Source organism: Salmo salar, chromosome ssa18 (assembly GCF_905237065.1).
Source record: "Salmo salar chromosome ssa18, Ssal_v3.1, whole genome shotgun sequence".
NCBI lineage: Eukaryota > Metazoa > Chordata > Actinopteri > Salmoniformes > Salmonidae > Salmo > Salmo salar.
In genome coordinates, this window is record NC_059459.1 from 3,464,923 (window position 1) to 3,492,075 (window position 27,153).

Below are 27,153 nucleotides of genomic sequence, written 5' to 3' on the forward strand. Positions count from 1 at the left end.
AGGTTGAAAATGTCAGTGAAGACACTTGCCAGCTGGTCAGTGCATGCTCTGAGTTCGAGGCCTGGTAATTCATCAAGCCCTGCGGCCTTGTGAATGTTAACCTGTTTAAAGGTCTTACATTGGCTACGGAGAGCGCATTCACCTGTATTGTAAATAGACATAGGATACATCTTGTTTTACCCAGTTTGTCAATAGAGATTTACCATTCAAATAAGTGATTACCATTATGTTGTTTTGTAACACAAATGTTGCTACACCATTAAATATATTGAGTGTTTTCGGAAACGCATGTTACATCTTTGGCCGTTGTAGGAAAGATGCATTGTTAAAACACTCGTAAGCCAAAGTTCCATTGGTATCGGGAAACCGGGCCCAGTTTGACTTTCCCTGTTTCCCATTACATGTGGCCTCAGGTATTTTCAGGACAAATAAATCAACTCACTAACTGTTATCTTATAAGTACCACAGAGGCTGTAGTGATATATTTATGAAACTTTCTCTCCAGACTTCCTCTGTTGGAACAAAAAATTTCAATTTGGAATATAAAAAAAAAACGTGAAGTGCAATTGAATCAAGTTTCCTGGCCTTTTTTTAAAGACATTTCTAAAATAGATATAGAATATTGAATAGAAATAGAATAGAAAAATATTGAAATCAAAAGTCTTGAGAAAAAACCTTCAGGACTACATTTGCATTTAGAGTTGAATCCTAGGACACCTCTTCGTGTGTTTAATGCTTGGCCGATTTTCAGATTGTCATACCTTCATACCGACCTTGTGCCATCCTGGGATATTCGGTAAGGCTCATGTCTCTCGTCGTTGTGTGCTTGTAAACAAACTGTGACTGGGAACTACCGGTAAGCTTCATAATGTAAAATAATGTGACAGGTGCAGATATTTACTTAAAAAGTAGATACAGGGCCTCCCGAGTGGCGCAGCGGTCTAAGGCAATACATCGCAGTGCTTGAGGCGTCACTACAGACCAAGGTTCGATCCCAGGCTTTCACAAACGGCCGTGACAGGGAGTCCCATAGGGCGGCGCACAATTGGCCCAGTCCGGGTTAGGGGAGTGTTTGGCCGAGGGGGCTTTACTTGGCTCATCGCACTCTAGCGACTCCTTGTGGCGGGCCGGCGCTAATTTATTTAAACAAGTAAAATATATAGTTTCAACAATATTGGCGGTATTGAAAAACCATCGCGTGGCCATTTCTGCAGATCTAAAATGCTTCTTATTATAATTTCTGTTCGGCATCAGACATTTTTTGCTTCAGTTGCATTTCTAGAATTGGATGAGAACTCATAAATGGGCATTCTATCAGCAGACAGCACTCTGACTGATGTGTAGCTACTTTTCTCCAGTACTTTTCTCAGTGTAGCCAACTTTTCTCTGGTAAAATGCTAGATTAACTTCAAACAAAACATTAGGAACTGTAACTGGCTACATTCTTTCTATGATAAATATGAAGGCCATTCGTTGCACTTCTGTTGTCATCTGATGAAAATGAAGCTATTTTCTACAGAATGTGTTGCACTATAGTTGCATGCCCCTGCTCACTCTATTGAAGAAAAAAACACGGTTGACTTTATATAAAACACGGGAAATGGTTTAAAACTGAGATTTCTTGAAGATCTGTGTTCTGAAAATGCACATTTTGGAACTCTAACGTGAACCCTGATTGTACCAATTGTTGTTCTCTTCATTTGTGTCACTTTCTACTTGCTTACTGTCTATGTGACCTAAAGTTTCACTGTATTTTGGGATTTTCTAGTTGGGCGAGTTGAGAGACATTTAAAGCTGGGGGAGAGAGAGTGAGTAAAATGTCCCATCGAGAGCACACACACGGATGTCTGAGTCCAATTTCACACCAGCCACCCTGCCCTCCTCTCCTCTGTCTCCAGTGATGGTGTAGAGGGGTTGGGTGACAGAGAAATGTGATTAGCGGATTTTAAGAGCCAAACTGGAAGGGCAACAGTCTGCATCAAGATCAAGACGCAGAAAATAGCATTGGAAGAGTAAATCCTTTCTAAACAACATTCACCAAGCATTTCGCTACACCCGTCATAACATCTGCTAAACACATGTATGTGACAAATCAAATTTGATTGATTGATTGAAATGTAAACTCGATTGAAACATTTAACTACATAGACTTTTCCAAGACACTAGTCGTGAGAAACTCCGTGCATGCTGCAGCGCGGGGTTCTCGCGTACCTTATACCCGCCCATGCGGTCCTCCTGTCGGAATGGTCGGCTGTTCTTCAGCCAGCGCATCTTAGGACGTGGGTTGCCCCCGGCAGCACAGCGGAACTTGACTGTGTTGGCAGCAGGCACCGCGTGCAGCCTCTTTTCCATCTTCTCCAACATCGTCCAATAGGGCGCCCCTAAAGAAAAGACACAACCAATCAAGTCATATTCTGTCCATTCTAAACCCAATAACAGAATTATAGCAAAACAGGAACATGTAACATATTATATTTGGTAAGTACCAGAAAGTATCCATTGTTACCACATAGTGAATTAGTTATTACCATGTAAATATCAGCTTAAACCGGATTGTAAAATAAACTTTACTGGTATTTGTGAGAGTTACTCTGCTAATTTTATCTCTACTCTCAACAGAAAAAGAGATAGTGAGATAGAGTGAGGCCCCAGACAGTGGAGGTGGGGGGGCATGGGAAGGCATGACCGAGGGGGCAAACCCTTAACTGCTGTTCACACATACCTGGCCCCCTTCACAACACAGGGCTGTCTGGATAACACAACTTAGCCATTAATTCACAGGCTACTGCCCAAATGGCACCCTATTCCCTATAAATTGCACTAAATAGAGAATAGGGTTCCATTTGGGACATGGCATAATTCACACTGAACAAACACTTAAAACTCAAACAAATTTGGTATCTTTAGTGTGTTACAAGATCAGCTTTAATATTGCAGATAGATGGTGGTTATATCAATGTAATTGTCTGCATCATTTCCAATCCCCTATATATTTTTTGGGTAAATACAGTGCATTTGGAAATTATTCAGACCCCTTCACTTTTTCCACATTTTGTTACATTACAGCCTTATTCTAAAATTGATTAAATATTGTTTTAATTTCCTCATCAAACTACACACAATACCCAATAATGACGAAGCAAAAACAGGTTTTTAGACATTTTAGCAAATTTATTAAAAATAAAATACTGAAATATTGGAAAGGCACACACCTAAGGTCTGACAGTTGACAGTGCATGTCAGAGCAAAAACCAAGCCATGAGGTCGAAGGAATTGTCCGTAGACCTCCGAGACAGGATTGTGTCGAGCCACAGATCTGGGGAAGGGTACCAAAAAATGTCTGCAGCATTGAACGTCACCAAGAACACAGTGGCCTCCATCATTCTTAAATGGAAGAAGTTTGGAACCACCAAGACTCTTCCTAGAGCTGGCCGCTCGGCCAAACTGAGCAATCGGAGAAGGGCTTTGGTCAGAGAGGTGACCAAGAACCCAATCGTCACTCTAACAGAGCTCCAGAGTTCCTCTGTGGAGGAAGGAAGAACATTTCAGAAGGACAACAATCTCTGCAGCACTCCACCAATCAGACCTTTATTGTAGTGGCCAGACAGAAGCCACTCCTCAGTAAAAGGCACATGACAGCCCGCTTGGAATTTGCCAAAAGGCACCTAAAGACTCTCACACCATAAAAAACAAGATTCTCTGCTCTGATGAAACCAAGATTGAACTCTTTGGCCTGAATTCCAAGCGTTACACCTGGAGGAAACCTGGCAATATCCCTACGGTGAAGCTGGTGATGGCAGCATCATGCTGTGGGGATGTTTTTCAGCGGCTGGGCCTGGAAGACGAGTTAGGATCGAGGGAAAGATGAACAGAGCAAAGCACAGAGAGATCCTTGATGAAAACCTGCTCCAGAGCGCTCAGGACCTCAGACTGAGGTGAAGGTTCATTTTCCAAAAGAACAACGACCCTAAGCACACAGCCAAGACAACACAGGAGTGGCTTCGGGACAAGCCTCTGAATATTCTTGAGTGGCTCAGCCATAGCCCGGACTTGAACCCGATCGAACATCTCTGGAGAGACCTGACAATAGCTGTGCAGCGACGCTCCCCATCTAACCTGACAGAGCTTGAGACGATCTGCAGAGAAGAATGGCTTCTTGCTTCAAACCCAGGAAGACTCGAGGCTGTAATCGCTGCCAAAGGTGCTTCAACAAAGTATTGTATAAAGGGTGTTGAATACTTATGTAAACGTGATATTTGAGTTTTATATTTTACGAGAGAGAAAGAGAGAGAGAGAAAGAGAGAGAGAGTCACTACCATTCTTATCAACATTCCACAGACGCCGCAGCCACAATGATGTCCAAAAGTAGAAAGTAGAACTAAGCTAAACGTTCTGATCAGTTGCATCAGCCTCATTCCTTAAAAACATTTTTTTAATGCTAGTGGTTGTATTCATTTGGTATCTATCGCATCCCACAACTGTCCCAAACTATGTTAGAAATATTTATTTCTTGCATAGAATAGAAAAGGTCAACCTTTGTACCATGGGAGATAGTAGATTGACATAGGCTAATGCTTTTGCTGTTCGTTAGGTCTACTCATCTTGTTGGCTGATGAAAAGTAAATGTGTACAGTTCTTTCAATATCTTCAATATGAGACTCGGAATTGGATTACAACGTGCGCAGTTGTGTCCTCGATGTCTCTGTGTTCACTTATAGCCTGTGAGAAAGACCCAATCACTTGACAGAGAGCTGTTGTGAGGCAGAGGTGCTTTGGAGCGCCCAGCCGGGAGAAGGGAATTATAATTATTATATTCGGCCCTAGGGCACAACAGCAAAAGGCATGTTTTTTTTACGCGGCATTAGAGCCACACAAAGGGGTACCGCCGGGAAATTCGAGGCATTATCAAGTGCTTGTCAAATTGTGAATGAGAGACTGATGAAGTGTGTACAGCCTGAGCAAAAAAACTAAGCAGAGCTCATGCCTTTCATGCAACTTCTTTCAAATCTTCATTAGAGTTACATCACGCACCCTTAGAATGTATTAAAACGGGCCTCCTGAATGGTGCAGCGGTCTAGGGCACTGCATCGCAGTGCTTGAGGTGTCACTACAGACCCGGGTTCGATCCCAGGCTGTGATGCAGCTGGCCGCGAGCAGGAGACCCATGAGGCAGCGCACAATTGGCCCAGCGTCGTCCGGGATGTCCTTGTCCCATCACGCTCTAGCGACTCCTTGTGGCAGTCCGGGCACATGCACGCTGACTTCAGTCGCCAGTTGTACAATGTTTTCTTCGACACATTGGTGCGGCTGGCTTCCTGGGTTAAGCGAGCAGTGTATCAAGAAGCAGTGCGACTTGGCAGGGTCGTGTTTCGCCGGACAGATGGTGCTCGACATTCCCCTCTCCTGAGGCCGTACGGGAGTTGCAGTGATGGGACACGACTGTAACTACCAATTGGGGAGAAAAAAAAGGGGTAAAAAAAATGATATTAAAGTATTAAAAATCTAAACATATAGCCCAGAGTTTGTATCACAACTAAAGTTACATAAATAACTCTAAATTAAGCATATAGGGGTACCTGTTTCTTTGTTGACCTATCAACACAGAATAACTGTATGTGCGAACCCCCCCAAATTGTTTGGAGAAAATATCCTTTCTATTTTATTCAGCTATGTTCAATTGTATTCTTCATAATATTAAATAATGCCATTTAATTCTAATCAAATCTTGTCTGCTAAATGAACTAGTGTATCCCACAGCCATAAGGCATAGCCAGATCAGGGCCTAACATAACGACAACTCAGAGCATGCTATTCTGTTCTTCTGAAAATGACTACATGCTGTATTACATGGATTTATTAGACTTTTTAAAATGTAGATGTTCCAAAGGTCTGCATCAGTGGCTTGTAGGCTACGCATGGAAGCCAGGAGAAGCTAAATGTGTTTTTTAATAACGAGTAATTACCATGAGATTGGCAGTTATTTGCATATCTGAACAATCCAAAACATTGCCACCTGCTGAACGCACCCCAGGTTGTTAGCTATAGCTAGTTAATGAGATAGCATGACTGAACAAGGTGTAGCCTAAACAAATGGTTAGCGGTCAAGTCTGCAAGTAGCCTAGTTTTAGAACGGCCCGCGATATGCTTTATAAACGTAAAATGCGGCCCACCAATGCACGATAGACAGAAAAAAACATAGCGCTGGTATTATGGGTCATGTCTTTTGAACGGTAGCCTAAGGGCTAGAATCAAGCTGTTTTCTCTGAGGAAAAGTGGGAGGGTTGAGCAAGACTACAAATTCAAAGACATACTTTTCTATAGACTACTCATTGGAGAGAAATAGCTTGACTGTTGTTTTACTATTAATCTCAATGCTGCTATTGTTTTTTATTTCATAAAGCAGCTTGTGTTTCTTACCCAGGCAAAGGGTAGCTGACTAGAAAACTGATGGTTAGCTAAGGTGAAGCAAGAAAGTAGCCTGCACAATGTGTATAATTGGAAGCAGAGCCGGAGCGGAGCTTGTCTGCCCACACTCCTCACTTGCTCCCCCGTAGCTCACCAGCTGATCAAATCAAATCAAATTTGATTGGTCACATACACGTGTTTAGCAGATGTTATTGCAGGTGTAGCGAAATGCTTGTGTTTCTAGCTCCGACAGTGCAGTAATATCTAACAATTTCACAACATATACCCAATACACACAAATCTAAGTAAAGGAATGGAATTAAGAATATATAAATATATGGACGAGCAATGTCAGAGCGGCATAGACTAATATACAGTAGAATAGAATACAGTATATACATATGAGATGAGTAATGCAAAATATGTAAACATTATTAAAGTGACTAGTGTTCGATTTATTAAAGTGGCCAGTGATTTCAAGTCTATGTATATAGGCAGCAGTCTCTAATGTGCTAATGATGGCTATTTAATGTAGGCTGTGCCAGGTGTGAGGCATCCTTCCCACTTCTGAACAGAACTGTGCTGCTAATATTGTGCTTATTACCGAAAAGCTCTCCATTGCTCCAAAAACTCGTGTCCAGTCCACTTAGTAGTCATATTTTAGTCACAGAGATAATTTTGTCTCGTCTCGTTTTAGTCAACTGAAATGAAAAATAATTTTTGTTTGGTTATATTTTTTTCTGGTCTATTTAGTCAGTTATAGTCTCGTCAATTGCCACTGAAAAATAGGTGTGTGACTAATATTTTAGTCACTAAAAGCCAAACAAATTAAATGGTTGGTGGAAATATAATTGGTTATTCTAAGCACTGAGGTTAATAGAGTATATGAACATTGTTTCCAGAGAAAAGTGATATTCTTTGGTATCTGGAAGTGTGAACTGTCAGATTAAATAAAACTCTAATGTTCTAAGACTGAGTGGAATTTATTTTAATTGCATTGAATAACATTTTACTTTCTGTCACTCAAACTCAAATTCTACATCCTGTTGGCCAATTCAATTCGAATTTCAACTCTTGAATTGAATGGGAGTCAATTCAACATTTCTGAAATGAGCCCAACCATGCTCAAATTACAATTTTCATCCTCCTGTCATCGGAGAAGATATGTTGGAAGGAGAAGGAATATTTATCACCTGTAAATAATCATTATGTTCAGGAAGGGAGAAAAATAATGTCATGTTTGTTGTGGGTGAGCAATGTTTGGTTTGTAGAGGGTAAGTTACCCACACACTGATCACGGTCCATCATTCAAACACACCCCCATGGGGACATATGTGACTAGTTTCAGGAAACTAGGCTTTTGTCGCGCGTCACAACTTCACAGGAGAGCAATTTGAACATAAAATGTGTTTTTGGCCAGAAATGCCTTCTGGAACATGTGAACGTTTATGTGCCTTAATAACAAACTTGTATGCCATCTGTAAATATGTATACAATTGCTAAATTATGAGTCTAGTTGGTTAAGCCATGGAAAAAGTCAGCTACCTTCCCACTAGCCATGATTGGCTGAGATAATGAGTGGGCTGGACATGCCGAGAGATAGGTTTGGATTGGTCTGCCATGTAACACACTTCTGTCTATAACATGAGCTGGTCAGTATATGTAGGTAATCCTTTCTAATGCGGCTTTTTTTTAAGCTAGCACATAGTAGAACCTGATAAGTGTTACTCTCCACTTTCTGAAGGACCGAGTTTTTTTAAATCAGTGGAATTAGAGTATGATAGCTAAGGAGATAAAGAAAATTCCGTCCGTTTGATTGCAAATATGCAGAGAGAGTCAAAAAGAGAACACACAGAAAGATGTTGGATAAAACACCTGTCTCCGGATTACATCTTCAAATTAAGGGCAACCATGGCATCTGTGACAGAGAGAGATATGAGTCCATCCATGAATACAGTTAAGAGAGTCTAGCTAGCTACATTTTCAGATATTACACGTTTCTAATTTTCTCAGAAAGTCGTTTTCATTTCAAGTGTTCTGTTAGCTCGCTAGCTAACGTTACATGTATGATCTGTGTAGTAATATTATTCGTATCTCAGTGCCATTTGCATTGCTAGTTATTGCCTTATGTTAGCTAGCTAACATTGAACCTGCTTGGTTAGCTACCTGCAGATACAAGCACGGTAGTAACGTTATGAGATGGGATTATGGTTCATTGTTTAGCTAGCTAGCTACATGTCTAAACAAAAGACTCCACTATGCAAGTAACCATTTCAGTAGAATGTTCATGATGTCACTGAAACAACTGTCGTTAGACGTAGCTGGTAAATTCGCTCTGGCTATCTACTACGATTTCAGTGCACTCTCGTTTGGGTGTGCCAGAGCGCAGAATAAGTGACATATTTACAAACACTCAACACCTGTTGAATATGGCCGGTGTCAGTAAACATTGGCAAAAAAGCGTAATTAAATTGTTGCCAGCAGCACAGTTGCAGTCACCAACACATATCTCGCACAGAATAGAAAAACAGCCTAACCACCTCTGCTGGGGCAAGTAAAATGGTCAGAGTGAGCTGTTCTCTCATTTGTGTCTGGAAGTAGCTAGCAAGCTAGCCAACGTTAGCCAGTTAGCCTGGGTGCTTGACTGCTGATGTTAGGTCAGAACGCTCTAATCAACCCTACTCCTCGTCCAGAGCATCCATTGTGCGCTCCGAACGCGCCAAGAGCGAAACGCTCTGAATTTACGAACGGAAAATCTGACAACACTCAAACGCCCAGAAAACCCTCTGGCACTCCAGATTAAATTTACGAACACACCGTAGTAAACAAGCCTTTAGTCTTAAAACCTTTGGTTGCTTAGTACATGGCCTCACGTGAGTCCTTAAAACCCCTGTGCGGCCTCCGTCCCATATCGCCATTAGCATAACAAAATGTCATAATATTTTTTTTTTAAATTCAAATTATATCGTTTTATAGATACACCTCTCCTGAATCAAACAACGTTGTCCGATTTCAAAAAGGCTTTACAGCAAAAGCAAAACATTAGATTATGTTAGAGGAGTATATCGTAAAAGTAGCCACATAGCCATTTTCCGACCAACCACATGCATCACAAATAACCAAAAAACAGCTAAATGCAGCACTAACCTTTGACAATCTTCATCAGATGACACACAGAGGACATCATGTTACACAATACATGCATTCTTTTGTTCGATAAAGTTCATATTTATATATAAAAACAGCATTTTACATCGGTGCGTAACGTTGACTAACTATTTTCCCTCAAATGCATCCGATGAAACAGAGCTACAATTTACTAAATTACTATTCGAAAACCTTTTTAAAATGTAATATTGTCATTCTAAGATTTATAGATGAATATCTCTTGAAAGCACCTGTAATGCCAGATTTAAAATTAACTTTACTGGGTAATCATACTTTGCGATGAAAGGGGATGCGATACTCTGAAAAATAGGCTAACGTTACAGGTCAGCGCCATCTTGGAACAATCGCATATCACATCTAGTCTTGTATACTATTGTCAATAATCCCTTACCTTTGGTTGTCTTCATCAGAAAGCACTTCCAGGAATCCCAGGTCCACAACAAATGTATTTTCGTTCGAAAAAATTACTCCTTTATGTTCCAAGAGCTTGTTCTTGTTAGCGCGTCTGAAAGCTGATCCAAATGCTCCGTCGGCCACGGGACAGCCATTTCGAGAAAATGCATTTTCTTCCCATTTAGGTTCGTTCAAACATGTCAAACGTTGTATAACATAAATCTTCAGGGCGTTTTTCAACAAGAGAGCCAATAAGATTCAAGGAGGATGATTGCATTGTGTTTCAAAACGTTTCGAAAGGGGAGGGTAACCAGGGGCGCCCTGTCGTCATAATGGTGATGGCCCTCTCCGTGTGACCACGTTCCACTGCGTCTCATTCATCCGGTTTTCACAGTAGGAGTCTCAAATCACTTTGTAAAGACTGGGGACATCTAGTGGAAGCAATAGGAAGTGCTCAATGAACCATAGCTCACGGTGTGATTAATAGGCAACGTGATGAAGTTGAGTTCGCAATTCAGAATTCCACTTCCTGTTTCCATCTGTCTCGGGGTTTTGACTGCCATATGAGTTCTGTTATACTCACAGACACCATTCAAACAGTTTTAGAAACTTTAGGGTGTTTTCTATCCACAAGTATTAATTATATGCATATCTTAGCTTCTGAGTTTGAGTAGTAGGCCGTTTAAAATGGGCACTAATTTTTTTCAAAATGCGCTGTGGCGCCCCCTATCCTAGGCGACCGTCAAGAGGTTAAAGAGATAGGTGGGACTAAAGATTAAGAGGGTGTGAACGAGGCTGAATGGGTGTAGACAAAGAAGAGCTCTCCAGTATCTGTACAAAAACATTGAAGGGCCATTTTCTCAAAGATGATTTTACAAGTTCATCAACTTTCAAAGCAGAATTACTTTCCCATTGTTCCTCAACTGTAGTGTATGATATACCAGTTTTTAACTGTGTCTATGCTTTTATCCAATGTAAAAAACACAATTTCAAATTTTGCTACGTAAGACCAAATCGAGCCGGTCGATCACATATAGGAAATTAGGAACACCCCTCTTCTGTTTGGCCTACATTACTGCAGCTCATTAACCCCATATCTCTCCACCCCTCCCTCCCTTTCTTTCCCCCACTTCCCCTCTCGATCTCTCAGTCATCTGTAGTTCACTGAAGACCCTTCTCTTTATCTCCCTCTCACGCTCTCTCTCTCAAACACACTCAGTTTCTCTCTTTCTCTCTGCACCTGGGAAAGTGATTGCATAAGCAGATGAACTCACTGAGGAAGAGAAACTTGGAGCGAAACAACAAGACAACCAATGGCCACCCCACCATCACTTCCTATATCTCTAGGACAGGAGCAGGGAGAACATGGGGAACACTCCAGGGTTACACTGGCTTTGAGACACCCCTGTCCTCGCTTCAATCAGTTTGACCACTGAGGGAATGGACAGGAGTTTAGCCTTCTTGTTCTTGGGCCTCTGTGCTTCCCTTTCCACCCCTCTCTCTCTTCCCACTCCTCTCTCCCTTTCCCGGCCACCAGAGTGCAATCGGAATACTATCGGAGTCAGTCACCTCCCATCATTTTCTCTGGCATGCAAACTGAGCAGTACACACATACTTTGATACAGAAGTAAACCATGCTCTTCCTTCCGGGATGAACTAACACACTATAATTAGGCTAGTTAGCTTCTCTTCAGCCCCTTTCCTTCACTCTCACTAACTCTACCTCCTCTTTCCATTTCTTCCCATATTCTCTATCTTTCAACTCTTATTTTCTGTGCAGACATTGTCTTCTCTCACTTTCATCATCTTTACCTCTTTTCATCTTCTTCTCTTTTTCAACACTCCGCCATACAGACAGATTAAGGTGGTGTATGCCCCCGTCGGGAGCTCGTCTCTCTCGGGTGAACTATGACCCTTAAGCCCTCTGGATCCGGACAGCTCATCACACTGTTTACTCTGTGGCATTCTGGGGTAAGCCCATGTTATTCTAGAACAAGAATGTACTGTATATTCAATATGAGAAGTGAGGCACAACCATAAGTGGCAAATCACAGTACTAACTGCTTAAAGTTGTAACATCAGGGCATGAAATCCACAAATTTACCCAATACTGTAGACATTAATTTAGTAGTACAGTACTTGAGCTACAAATATACATAGGACAAACATAACAAAGCACCAAATTATATTAGACTTTTATAAAATTGAGGCATCAAATCCACAAATTTTACATCAACTGTCCGGTCTACGTACCCTACAGATGTGTCAAACGAAGACAAACGGGAGCAATTAAGGTTGATCTCCTTAACAGACCAGAGAACAACAGAACCAACGAGACTGGAACCCCACATCCACTCTGACCTTCTACTGATGTCAATGCTCCCCCGAAAAACAAAGCCTTCAACATGATCCTTCCGCTGGGCCTTGCTTGTTTCCTCCAATCACACCGGGGAGTGGGTACAACTTAGCTCATAACTTTTTCTCCTTGTATTTTGGAGGGGCCGGGTTGTGATTGTGTTGTTGTTCAATGTCTTTTTTAGAAAGTGGAATAAAAGCGTTCAGAGTAGAAGCTGAGGCAGACACTGAAACATAATCCCCCCACCCCACTATCTCCTTCCTTTTTCCCCCTCCAATACCTCCACATCCCCCCTCCAGAAGTGGGCCGGGGAACAGAGCTCCACAGCGTACACAGAGAAGAGCTGGTGCTGATCCAAACCAGAAAGCTGTAGTTAAAGGCCTCAACCTTCCCCTTTTTTCCCCTTTTCCTTTTCCCCCACTCTTCCCTCTCTATTTTTTATATTCCGTGTTCTGAAATCATAGAAAAAACACCAGGAGAAAATTGGACAGAGCTGCCAAAACAGCTGTTACTTTGTTTTCAAACAGCTTATTACCACCAGAATTATCATTTTTTCCTCTCCATTTTCCTCTCCTTGCAGAGTTCCTATCCACCGCATTAAATGGATTTCAGGTAATTACAGTTGGCCCTAAAGGGGGGATTCAGCCCACAGTGAGGCAGGATGCCTGTGGAAAATTTTAAGAAGATGTGGAAGCCCTCATCTTCACTTCAGCCCTGTGACACACACACACACACACACATTCATTGCACTTGGAAAGTATTCAGAAACCTTCCCTTTTTCCACATTTTGTTACGTTACAGCCATATTTTCTAATTAATTAAATAGATTTTTCACCTCGTAAATCTAAAAACAATACCCCATAATGACAAACCAAATATTTAAATGTTAAAAAAAAAAAATGCAAATATTACATTTACATAAGTATTCAGACCGTTTACTCAGTACTGTGTTGACGAACCCTTGGCAGCGACTTCAGCCTCGAGTCTTCTTGGGTATGACGCTACAATCTTGGCACAGCTGTATTTGGAGAATTTCTCCCATTCTTCTCTGCAGATCCTCTCAAGCTCTGTCGGGTTGGATGGGGAGCGTCGCTGCACAGCTTTTTTCAGGTCTCTCCAGAGGCCACTCCTGCGTTGTCTTGGCTGTGTGCTGAGGGTCGTTGTTCTGTTGGAAGATGAACCTTCACCCCAGTCTGTGGTCCTGAGTGCTCTGGAGCAGGTTTTCATCAAGGATCGCTCTGTACTTTGCTCCGTTTATCTTTCCCTCGATTCTAACTAGTCTCCAAGGCCCTGCCGCTGAAAAACATCCCCACAGCATGATGCTGCCACAACCATGCTTCACCGCTTCACTTGGTTTCCTCCAGATGTGACGCTTGGCATTCAGGCCAAAGAGTTCAATCTTGGTTTCATCAGACCAGAGAATCTTATTTCCCATGGTCTGAGAGTCCTTTAGGTGCCTTTTGGCAAACTCCAAGTGGGCAGTCATGTGCGTTTTACTAAGGAGCAGCTTCCGTCTGGCCACTCTACCATAAAGGCCTGATTGGTGGAGTGCCGCAGAGATTGTTGTCCTTCTGGAAGGTTCTCCCATCTCCACAGAGGAACTCTGGAGCTCTGTCAGAGTGACCAAATGGTTCTTGGTCACGGCCCTTCTCCCCCAATTACTCTGTTTGGCTGGACGGCCAGCTCTAGGAAGAGTCTTGGTGGTTACAAACTTCTTCCATTTAAGAATGATGAAGGCCACTGTGTTCTTGGGGACCTTCAATGCTGCAGACATTTTTTGTACCCTTCCCCAGATCTGTGCCTCGACACAATCCTGTATCGGAGCTGTACGGACAATTCCTTCGACCTCATGGATTGGTTTTTGCTCTGATATGCACTGTCAACTGCGGGACCTTATATAGACAGGTGTGTGCCTTTCCAAATCATGTTGAATCAATTGAATTTACCACAGGTGGACTCCAATCAAGTTGTAGAAACATCTCAAGGATGATCAACGTAACAAAATGGGGAAAAAAGTGAAGGGGTCTGAATACTTTACGAATGCACTGTACACGCACACACACACACACACACACACACACACACACACACACACACACACACACACACACACACACACACACACACACACACACACACACAAAGCCCATCCCCCATCAGGTCCATAACCCAGTCCAGATGGGAGTTTACATATTGGATGAGTCCAGCTGACTGGCTCCTTCGGTCCTGACAACCTGAGAGATTCCGGCTACAGCAGGAATGCTAGGAATTCTTCTTCCCTAGATTGCCTAGAAGGTCTGATAGAGATATGGCCTGACTACCCCAGGTGCTCCCGACATAAAAAAATACTATAGTATACGATGGTATAAATACTATAGTATTTACTGTAGTGTTTTGCTGACTGTAGTTTTTACTGAAGTATGATGTAGCTCCTGAGTGGCGCAGCAATCTAAGGCACTGCATCTCAGTGCTAGAGGCGCCACTACAGACACCCTGGTTCGAATTCAGGCTGTATCACAACCGGCTGTGATTGGGAGTCCCATAGGGCGGCGCACAATTGGCCCAGCATCGTCCTGGTTTGGCCGATGTAGGCCGTCATTGTAAATAAGAATTCTTTCTTAACTGACTTGCCTAGTTAAATAAAATAATGAAAATAAAATAAATAAAAGTATACTGTAGTATATACAGTTACCTATAGTATGAATACTGTAGTAAAAGAAAACTCTAGTATATACTATAGTAATTCAGGTAGTGTTTTTTCAAATTGTAGTATACTGTAGTACTTACTGGTGTTTTTGCAGACTCTACTATACTGTAGTATTTACTAAAGTGTTTTTGCGGACTGTAGTACACTGTAGTATTTACTAAAGTGTTTTTGCGGACATTAATGTAGTATTTACTATACGGTCTTTGTTTTATTATCTTTACAATAGAAGTAGAGGCTTTTTCCTTCAGGAAACCTACTGGAGAAATACTAAAAGAGCACATTTTCCATAAACTGTAGGTACAGTGCGAAATGGGTTAAGTAAAAAAAAAATCTCACCCATCTACACACAATACAAAGTAAAAACATGTTTTTAGAAATGTATGCTAATTTATTGAAAATGAAAGACATTAACATTTAATGTACTTAAGTATTCACACCCCTTAGTCAATACTTTGTTGAAGCACCTTTGGCAGTGATTACAGCGTTGAGTCTTTCCAGGTAAGTCTCTAAGAGCTTTCCAAACCTGGATTGTGCAACAATTGCCCATTATACTTCAAAAATGTTTGAACTCTGTCAAATTGGTTGTTGATCATGGCTAGACAACCATTTTCAGGTCTTGCCATAGCTTTTCAAGTAGATTTAAGTCAAAACTGTAATTCAGCCACTCAGGAATATTCACTGTCTTCTTGGTAAGCAACCCCAGTGTAGATTTGGCCTTGTTGAAGGTATTTGTCCTGCTGAAAGGTGAATAAATCTCCCAGTGTCTGGTGGAAAGATGACTGAACCAGGTTTTCCTCTAGGATTTCCCTGTGCATAGCTCCATTCCATTTATTTTTTATCCTGAAAAACTCCCCAGTCCTTAACGATCACAAGCATACCCATAACATGATGCAGCCACCACTATGCTTGAAAATATGGAGAGTGGTACTCATGCGGTCACATGCGCCGAACACAACAGGTGTAGACATTACAGTGACATGCTTACTCACAAGCCCTTAACCAAAAATGCAGTTTTAAGAAAATACCTAAAAAAAGAGTAAGAGATGAGAAGAACAAATAATTAATGAGCAGCAGTAAATAACAAATAGCGTGGCTATATACAGCCGGTGCCGGTATGGAGTCAATGTGCGGGGGCACCTGTGATGAGGTAATTGAGGTAATATGTACATGTAGGTAGAATCATTAAAGTGACTACTGGAGATTGTAGTATACTGCGGCAGGAAGCCTAGTGGTTAGAGCGTTGGACTTACACTTGGCGCTCCGGTACAGCTTGCCGTACGTTAGCAGAGAACAGTCTATGACTAGGGTGGCTGGAATCTTTGACAATTTTTAGGGCCTTCCTCTGACACCGCCTGGTATAGAGGTCCTGGATGGCTGGAAGCTTGGCCCCGGTGATGTACTGGGCCATACTCACTACCCTATGTTGTGCCTTGTGGTCGGAGGCCGAGCAGTTGCCATACTAGGCAGTGATGCAACCTGTCAGGATTAGAGGTCGACCGATTAATCGGAATGGCCGATTAATTAGGGCCGGTTTCAAGCTTTCATAACAATCGCTAATCGGTATTTTTGGCCACCGATTTGCCGATATCTTTTTTTTTTAATAATATTTTTTAACTAGTCAGTTAAGAACACATTCTTATTTTCAATGACGGCCAAGGAACGGTGGGTTAACTGCCTTGTTCAGGGGCAGAACGACAGATTTTTACCTTGTCAGCTTGGGGATTCAATCTTGCAACCTTACGGTTAACTAGTCCAACGCTCTAACCATCTGCTTTACTTTGCACTCCACAAAGAGCCTGCCTGTTACGCGAATGCAGTAAGAAGCCAAGGTAAGTTGCTAGCTAGCATTAAACTTATCTTATAAAAAACAATCAATCAATCAATCATAATCACTAGTTAACTACACATGGTTGATGATATTACTAGTTTATCTAGCCTGTCCTGCGTTGCATATAATCAATGCGGTGCGCATTCGCGAAAAAGGACGGTCGTTGCTCCAACGTGTACCTAACCATAAACATCAATGTCTTTCTTAAAATCAATACACAAGTATATATTTTTAAGCCTGCATATTTAGTTAATATTGCCTGCTAACATGAATTTCTTTTACCAAGGGAAAATGTGTCACCTCTGCAACAGAGTCAGGGTATATGCAGCAGTTTGGGCCGCCTGGCTCGTTGCGAACTGTGTGAATACTATTTCTTCCTAACAAAGACAGCCAACTTCGCGAAACGGGGGATGATTTAACAAAAGCGCATTTGCGAAAAAAGCACAATCGTTGCACGACTGTACCTGACCATAAACATCATGCCTTTCTTAAAATCAATACACAGAAGTATATATTTTTAAACCTGCATATTTAGCTAAAAGAAATCCAGGTTAACAGGCAATATTAACCAGGTGAAATTGTGTCAGTTCTCTTGTGTTCATTGAACGCGTCAGGGTATATGCAACAGTTTGGGCCGCCTGGCTCGTTGCGAACTAATTTGCCAGAATTTTACGTAATTATGGCATAACATTGAAGGTTGTGCAATGTAACAGGAATATTTAGACTTAGGGATGCCACCCGTTAGATAAAATACGGAACGGTTCCGTATTTCACTGAAAAAATAAACGTTTTGTTTTCGAGATGATAATTTCCGGATTCGACCATATTAATGACCTAAGGCTCGTATTTCTGTGTGTTTATTATATTATAATTAAGTCTATGATTTGATAGAGCAGTCTGACTGAGTGGTGGTAGGCACCAGCAGGCTCGTAAGCATTCATTCAAACAGCACTTTCGTGCGTTTTTCCAGCAGCCCTTCGCAATTCTTCAAGCATTGCGCTGTTTATTACTTCAAGCCTATCAACTCCCAAGATTAGGCTGGTGTAACCGATGTGAAGTGGCTAGCTAGTTAGCGGGTGCGCGCTAATAGCGTTTCAAACGTCACTCGCTCTGAAACTTGGAGTAGTTGTTCCCCTTGCTCTGCATGGGTAACGCTGCTTCGAGGGTGGCTGTTGTCGATGTGTTCCTGGTTTGAGCCCAGGTAGGAGCGAGGAGAGGGACGGAAGCTATACTGTTACACTGGCAATACTAAAGTGCCTATAAGAACATCCAATAGTCAAAGGTATATGAAATACAAATCGTATAGAGAGAAATAGTCCTATAATTCCTATAATAACTACAACCTAAAACTTCTTACCTGGGAATATTGAAGACTCATGTTAAAATGAACCACCAGCTTTCATATGTTCTCATGTTCTAAGCAAGGAACTTAAACGTTAGCTTTCTTACATGGCACATAATGCCCTTTTACTTTCTTCTCCAACACTTTGTTTTTGCATTATTTAAACCAAATTGAACATGTTTCATTATTTATTTGAGGCTAAATTGATAGTATTTATGTATCATATTAAGTTAAAATAAGTGTTCATTCAGTATTGTTGTAATTGTCATTATTACAAATAAGTAAATCATTTTTTGGGGGGGTTTTCGGGTTTTTGGTCCTCCAATAATCGGTATCGGCATTGAAAAATCATAATCAGTCGACCTCTAGTCAGGATGCTCTCGCTGGTGCATCTGTAAAACCTTTTGCAGATCTGAGGATTCATGACAAATCTTTTCAGTCTCATGAGGGGGAATAGGTTCTCTCGTGCCCTCTTCACGACTGTCTTGGTGTGCTTGGACCATGTTAATTTGTTGGTGATGTGGACGCCAAGGAACTTGAAGCTCTCAACCTGCTCCACTACAGCCCCGTCAATGAGAATGGGGCCGTGCTTGGCCCCCCTTTTCCTGTAGTTCACAATCATCTCCTTAGTCTTGATCACGTTGAGGGAGCGGTTGTTGTCCTGGCACCACACGGTCAGGTCTCTGACCTCCTCCCTATAGGCTGTCTCATCGTTGTCGATGATCAGGCCTACCACTGTTGTGTCATCGGCAAACTTAATGATGATGTTGGAGTTGTGCCTGGCTGTGCAGTCATGAGTTAACAGGGAGTACAGGAGGGGACTGAGCGCGCACCCCTGACGGGCCCCAGTGTTGCGGATCAGCGTGGCGGACGTGTTGTTACCTACCCTTACCACCTGGGGCCGGCCCGTCAGGAAGTTCAGGATCCAGTTGCAGAGGGAGGTGTTTAGTCCCAGGGTCCTTAGCTTAGTGATGAGCTGCTGCCAACATATTGACTCAAATCTCTAGCCACTTTAATAATTAATAATTGGATGTAATAAAATGTATCACTAGTCACTTTAAACAATGCCACTTTATAATGATTACATACCCTACATTACTCATCTCATATGTATATACTGTACTCTATACCATCTACTGCATCTTGCCTATGCCGCACGGCCATCACTCATCCATAGATTTATATGTACATATTCTTATTCATCCCTTTACACTTGTGTGTATAAGGTAGTTGTTGTGAAATTGTTAGATTACTTGTTAGATAGTACTGCACTGTCGGAACTAGAAGCACAAGCATTTCGCTACACTCGCATTAACATCTGCTAACCATGTGTATGTGACCAATAAAATTAGATTTGATTTGAGGGCAGTATGGTGTTGAACGCTGAGCTGTAGTCAATGTATTCTCACATAGGGGTTCCTTTTGTCCAGGTGTGAAAGGGCCGTGTGGAGTGCAATAGAGATTGCATCATCTGTGGATCTGTTGGTGAGGTATGCAAATTGGAGTGGGTCTAGGGTTTCTGGGATAATGCTGTTGATGTGAGCCATGACCAGCCTTTCAAAGCATTTCATGGCTACAGATGTGAGTGCTACAGGTCGGTAATCATTTAGGCAGGTTATGTTAGTGTTCTTGGGCACAGGTACTATGGTGGTCTGCTTGAAACATGTTGGTACTACAGACTCAGACAGGAAGAGGTTGAAAATGTCCGTGAAGACACTTGCCAGTTGGTCAGCGCATGCTCGGCGTACACGTCCTGGTAATCCGTCTGGCCCTGCGGCCTGTTGACCTGTTTAAAGATCTTACTCACATCGGCTGCGGAGAGCGTGATCACACAGCCGTCCGGAACAGCTGGTGCTCTCATGCATGTTTTGGTGTTACTTGCCTCGAAGCAAGCATGTAAGTTATTTAGCCTGTCTGGTAGGCTCGTGTCACTGGGCAGCTCTCGGCTGTACTTCCCTTTGATGTCTGTAATAGTTTGCAAGCCCTGCCACATCAGACGAGCGTCGGAGCCGGTGTACTATGATTCAATCTTAGTCCTGTATTGATGCTTTGCCTGTTTGATGGTTCGTCGGAGGGCATAGCGGGATTTCTGGTTAGAGTCCCGCTCCTTGAAAGCGGCAGCTCTACCCTTTAGCGCAGTGCGAATGATGCCTGTAATCCATGGCTTCTGGTTGGTGTATGTACGTACAGTCACTGTGGGGGCAATGTCATCGATGGACTTATTGATGAAACCAATGACAGATGTGGTGTACTCCTCAGTGCCATCGGAAGAATCCCGGAACATATTCCAGTCTGTGCTAGCAAAACAGTCCTGTAGTTTAGCATCTGTTTTACATGACTACTTTTTTATAGACCCAGTCACTGGTGCTTCCTGCTTTAATTTTTGCTTGTAAGCAGGAATCAGGAGGATAGAATTATGCTCAGATTTGCCAAATGGAAGGCGAGGGAGAGCTTTGGATGCGTCTTTGTGTGTGAAGTAAAGGTGGGCCAGAGTTTTTGGTTGAACATTTTTGGTTGCACATTTAACATGCTGATAGAAATGAGGAAAAACTGACTTAAGTTTCCCTGCATTAAAAGTCCCCGGCCACTAGGAGCGCCGCCTCTGGATGTGCGTTTTCCTGTTTTCTTATGGTGGTATACAGCTCATTGAGTGCGGATTTAGTGCCAGCATCGGTCTGTAGACAGCTACGAAAAATACAGATGAAAACTCTCTAGGTAGATAGTGTGGTCTCCAGCTTATCATGAAATACTCTACCTCAGGCGAGCAAAATCTCAAGCCTTCCTTAGATATTGTAATGTAATAATGTTATAAATAAATAAATGTTATAATGTAATGTAATGTAATGTAATATTGTGCACCAGCTGTTATTTACAAATACGCAGAGGCCCCCACCCCGTGTCTTACCAGAGGCTGCTGTTCTATCCTGCCGATAGAGTGTATAACCCACCAGCTGTATGTTATAATGTCATCATTCAGCCACGACTCGGTGAAACATAAGATATTACAGTTAACCTCTATGGGCTAGGTGGGACGCAGGCGCCCCCCCCGTGGTGCACTCCATCAACAGCAGGTGCATTTCAAGAGCGGCAAATTTGAATCCAAATAAATGTCAAAATTCAAATTTTTCAAACATACAACTATTTTACACCCTTTGAAAGATAAACATCTCCTTAATCTAACCACGTTTTACGATTTCAAAAAGGTTTTACGGCGAAAGCATAAATTTAGAGTATGTTAGGACAGTACATTTACAAGAGTTGTGTGTAATGTTTTGTCAATTCAAAGACAGGGTCACCAAAACCATAAAACCAGCTAAAATGATGCACTAACCTTTTACAATCTCCATCAGATGACACTCCTAGGACATTATGTTAGACAATGCATGCATTTTTAGTTCTATCAAGTTCATATTTATATCCAAAAACAGCGTTTTACTATGGCATTGATGTTGAGGAAATCGTTTCCCTCCAATAACCGGCAGTCAAGTCAGCATCACAAATTAAATAATTAAAATTAGAAAACATTGGTAAAATATTATATTGTCATTTAAAGAATTATAGATTTACATCTCTTGAACGCAATCAACTTGCCAGATTTAAAAATAACCTTACTGGGAAATCACACTTTGCAATAATCTGAGCACTGCGCCCAGAAAAATACGCGTTGCGATACAGACTAGTCGTCATGTTGGGGAGATCTAAAATCGAAAATACTATGTAAATAATCCATTACCTTTGATTCTCTTCATCAGATGTCACTTCCAGGTATCACAGGTCCATAACGAATGTAGTTTTGTTCAAAAAAGCTCATCATTTATGTCCAAAAATCTCCGTCTTGTTAGCACATGATCTAAGCCCGCCGGACTTCACTTCATGAACGAGGGGAAAAAATATATTTACGTTCGTTCAAACATGTCAAACGTTGTATAGCATAAATCATTAGGGCCTTTTTTAACCAGAACATGAATAATATTCAAGGTGGACGAATGCATACTCTTTTATAACGTATTGGAACGAGGGTACCCAACATGAACTTGCGCGCCAGGTGTCTAATGGGCCATCATCGTTCCATGGCTCTTGTTCGGTCAGATCTCCCTCCAGAAGACTCAAAACACTTTGTAAAGGCTGGTGACATCTAGTGGAAGCAATAGGAAGTGCCAAAATATTCCTCAGCCCCTGTGTTTTTCAATGGCATAGGTTTAAAGGTAATACAACACATCAGGTATCCACTTCCTGTCAGAAAATGTCTCAGGGTTTTGCCTGCCAAATGAGTTCTGTTATACTCACAGACACCATTCAAACAGTTTTAGAAACTTTAGGGTGTTTTCTATCCATATATAATAAGTATATGCATATTCTAGTTACTGGGTAGGATTAGTAACCAGATTAAATCGGGTACATTTTTTTTATCCAGCCGTGCAAATACTGCCCCCTAGCCCTAACAGGTTAATGTCCCGTTGGTAGGAAATACGTGCTTTCAGTTTATCCCATTTATTTTTCCAGTAATAGAACGTTAGCTAGTAGTACGGAGGGCAAAGGCAGATTCGCCACTAGTCGTCCGATCCTCACAAGGCACCCTGATCTCTTTCCGCGAAATCTCTGTTTCCTTCTCCAGCGAATGATGGGGATGAGGGCCTGTTCGGGTGTTTGGAGTATATCCTTCCCGTCCGACTCATTAAAGAAAAACTCTTTGTCCAATTCGACGTGAGTAATCACTGTCCAGAAGCTCTTTTTCGGTCATAAGAGACGGTAGCAGCAACATTATGTACAAAACAAGTTACGAACAATGCAAAAAAACAAACAAAATATCACGGTTGGTTAAGAGCCAACAAAACGGCAGACATTCCCTCCGGCGCCATCTTCATTAATGTGTTGTATTGGATTTGCCCTAAACATAGAACTTTGTATTCATTAAAGATTGCTTTGCCACACTTTCTTGCAGTATTACTTTGGTGCCTTGTTGCAAACAGGATGCATGTTTTGGAATATTTTTGTTCTGTACAGACTTCCTTCTTTTCACTCTGTCAATTAGGTTAGTATTGTGGAGTAACTACAATGTTGTTGATCCATCCTCAGTTTTCTCCTATCACAGCCATTAAACTATTTAAAGTCACCATTGGCCTCATGGTGAAATCCCTGAGTGGTTTCCTTCCTGAGTTAGGAAGGCCTGTATCTTTGTAGTGTCTGACACAGGAGGTTGGTGGTACCTTAATTGGGGAGGATGGGCTAGTGGTAATGGCTGGAGCGGAATTTGTGGAATGGTGTCAAATACATCAAACACATGGTTTGATGCCATTCCATTGGCACCTTTCCAGCCATTAGTATGAGCCGTCCTCCCCTCAGGATCCCCCATTGGTGTCTGAGTATATTGATACACCATCCAAAGTGTAATTAATAACTTTACCATACTCAGAGGGATATTCAACGTCTGCTTTTATTATTTTTACCCATCTACCAACAGATGCCCTTTGCGAGGTATTGGAAAACCTTTCTGGTCTTTGTGGTTGAATCTGAGTTTGAAATTCACTGCTTGACTAAGGGATCTTACAGATTGTATAGTGTGCGGTACAGAGATGAAGTAGTAATGTTAAACACTATTATTGCACAAAGAGTGAATCCATGCAACTTGTTTTGTGACTTGTTAAGCAAATTTCTGCTCCTGAACTTATTTAGGCTTGCCATAACAAAGGGGTCAATTTGTACAAATTTTAAAAAACATAATTCCACTTCAACATTATGGGATATTTTGTGTAGGCCTGTGAAAAAATCTAAGTATATACAGTAGTATTTACTATATAAAAGTGTTTTTTTTCACAGACTGTAGTGTTTTTGCGGACATTACTATAGTATTTACTACAGTGTTTTATTTCCGGATAATACAATAATATGTACTATACTACAACATTATATAGTAAGTACTACACATGATCGAGAGATACTACAGTATGTAGTATAGTATTCCACAGTATACTACATTTTACTATAGAATTCTAAACTGTAGTCTTTTTTAATGTGGGTCACAAACACCCTCAGAACACATATACATTCACAGCACAAACAGACTCCCAGACTCAGTACATACAGAGGAATGCAACGGTATAGCTGATACCTCACAATAGATTTTAAATAATATAAAATAACCAAATTAGGTAACATACATACAATACAACTGTCTTCTCTGTTTCCAGTAGAATTTAAAAAAGTAACTTTAGTCATGATGACATTTGATCTCATGGTCGATAGTCCAAGCCTTTGCCCTCAGTTCCACAACAGTGTTATCATCTAACAATGAGGGTAAAAACAACCAAAAAAACTACAACCTTTTTGCTGAGTTCACATATTGCCCACAGGCCCCCACTACAGAAGACAATAGTCATGGCGTCTGCTGCCCACACTGTCCCCACAATACTATGCCCATACTCACTTATCTGCTCTCCGTCCGCCCCCACGTCCTCCGATCGTTCTGTGTCGTCCTCATCGTCCCCAGACGAGATGGCATCTGTAGAGATGACCACGGTTACTTACTGCCATCTCTGGCACCCTCAGGACAGCTGCAGCCAAACATATACACTCACACTGCTAGGCAGGCACACACACACATGCACACTACTACAGTACACACACACTCACTGCAGCACATGCTCATACATGCACTGATGTGTTGAGGATCAGGTGATGTAATATTGACGTTTACATGAGTCACTAACCTATGTAAGAAAAGCTAAATAACTTTAAATTAACTACATGAACCAAAAAAATAAACACCCAGTCCACAGCCCTTCCATGGCCATTCCCCAACTACACCATTACAAAGGCAGCACCACCTCTCAAGAACAGGGATGTAGGTGCAACTCGAACCCTCACAGGTAAAGTAGCTGAAGCCACATTGCAGTCCAACGACTATCCACTCTACTCTCCATGACACGCCATATGTGTATACCAGAGCAATATAAAAGCATACTATAAGACCTACACCATGCCCTTGTCCTGCCCTGACAAGCTGGCCGACTGGCTGGTTACTCTGTCCTGCCTCCTTCATGGCACCCTGACTCACCTGTGACGTTCACTATGAAGCAGAGCGTGTCGCTGCCCTGCGGGCCCACAGTGCTGCACGCGTACAGCCCAGAGTCCTTGGGCGTGGCGTCGCGGATCTGCAGAACCTCCTGTTCTATCAGGGTGCGGTTGTTGGCCCCCAGAGTGGAACCATCCTTAGTCCAGGTGATGGCTCCGGGCTCCCCGGCCAGAAGGCAGCTGAGCTTCAGCAGTTCCCCCGGGTGCACCGAGCACACGGTGGGCTTAGAGATTTGGTATTTGGTCGGAGGCTCTGCAGAGCGAAGGGAGGGGAGGAGGAAAGTGAGGAGGGTTGTGCACAGAAAGGAGGGAGGAAACTCAGGGAAAAAGGTGGGAGAATAAGAAATAAGCAATAGTGTAAAAAAAAAACCCACACATAACCCCATGGATGCACTTAAATCAACGTCATGCCAAGAGGAGCGATACAGTGAGAGAGAAGAGGCCCAAATACTTTAATCTTAAAACCATAAATTAGGACGTCAACCTCATAACCCCTTGTGGATCCATCAGTCAGCCACACTCTAAACATTATCTTGTGTTGGGTTGTGCTTTCATGAGTAAAGCATGCAGTTATGGCCCAAAGCAGAAGGTGGAGAGTGGACAGTGGTGTGGAGGTGGAGCCTGTAAGAGTAACAACCAATAATTGTGCCCAGACAGATAGACAGATAGACCTCCCTTTTAGAAGAAATACCAGGCAGCCAGTGTGAAACAGCAGGGAAAGCCAGATACCTCCAAAATGAAAATATATACAGTACCAGTCAAAAGTTTGGACATACCTACTCATTCAGGGGGTCTTCTTTATTTTTACTATTTTCTACAATGTAGAATAACAGTGAAGACATCAAAACTATTAAATAACACATATGGAATCATGTAGTAACCAAAAAAGTGTTAAACAAATCAAAATACATTTATTTTTTTGCCTTGGTGACAGCTTTGCCTAATCTTGGCATTCTCTCAACCAGATTCACCTGGAATGCTTTTCCAACAGTCTTGAAGGAGTTCCCACATATGCTGAGCACTTGTTGGCTGATCTTCCTTCGCTCTGCGGTCCAACCATCTCAATGGGGTTGAGGTCAGGTGATTGTGGAGGCCAGGTCATCTGATGCAGCACTCCATCACTCTCATTTTTGGTCAAATAGCACTTACACAGCCTGGAGGTGTGTTTTGGGTCATTGTCCTGTTGAAAAACAAATTATAGTCCCACTAAGCCCAAACCAGATGGGATGGTGTATCGCTGCAGAATGCTGTGGTAGCCATGCTGGTTAAGTGTGCCTTGAATTCTAAATAGATCACTGACAGTGCCACCAGCAAAGCACCCCCACACCATCACACCTCCTCCTCCATGCTTCACGGTGGGAACCAGACATGCGGAGATCATCCGTTCACCTACTCTGCATCTCACATGGCAGTTGGGAAAAAAAAATCTCAAATTTGGACTCATCAGACCAAAGAGCAGATTTCCACCGGTCTAATGTCCATTGCTCATGTTTCTTGGCCCAAGCAAGTCTCTTCTTATTATTGGTGTCCTTTAGTAGTGGTTTCTTTACAGCAGTCACGCAGTCTCCTCTGAACAGTTGATGTTGAGATGTCTCTGTTACTTGAACTCTGTGTAGCATTTATTTGGGCTGCAATTTCTGAGGCTGGTAACTCTAATGAACTTATCCTCTGCAGCAGAGGTAACTCTGGCGGTCCTCATGAGAGCCAGTTTCATCATAGCGCTTGATGGTTTTTGCGACTGCACTTTCAAAGTTCTTGACATTTTCCGGATTGACTGGCCTTCATGTCTTAAAGTAATGATGGACTGTCGTTTATCTTTGCTGATTTGAGCTGTTCTTGCCATAATATGGACTTGGTCTTTTATCAAATAGGGCTATCTTCTG

General features: G+C 42.1%; 1 protein-coding gene and 1 non-coding gene across 8 annotated transcripts in view; both read right to left on the bottom strand.

Moving 5' to 3' along the window:
- Positions 1–27,153, bottom strand: part of LOC106576891 (fibroblast growth factor receptor 2) — a 141,220-nt gene that overhangs the window by 82,066 nt on the left and 32,001 nt on the right. For 5 of the 7 annotated variants that reach the window (XM_014154426.2, XM_014154425.2, XM_014154424.2 and 2 more), the window contains exons 3-5: positions 25,254–25,523; positions 24,624–24,698; positions 2,212–2,381 (exon numbers count right to left, since the gene is read on the bottom strand). In XM_014154426.2, the coding sequence (XP_014009901.1) occupies positions 2,212–2,381; positions 24,624–24,698; positions 25,254–25,523 (515 nt within the window). The remainder of the gene's footprint in view (positions 1–2,211; positions 2,382–24,623; positions 24,699–25,253; positions 25,524–27,153) is intronic. The other 2 variants (XM_045700641.1, XM_014154428.2) reach the window with 2 other exon arrangements.
- Positions 15,260–15,312, bottom strand: LOC123728820 (U7 small nuclear RNA). The gene has a single exon (XR_006760592.1). It is a non-coding gene; the product is annotated as a U7 small nuclear RNA (small nuclear RNA).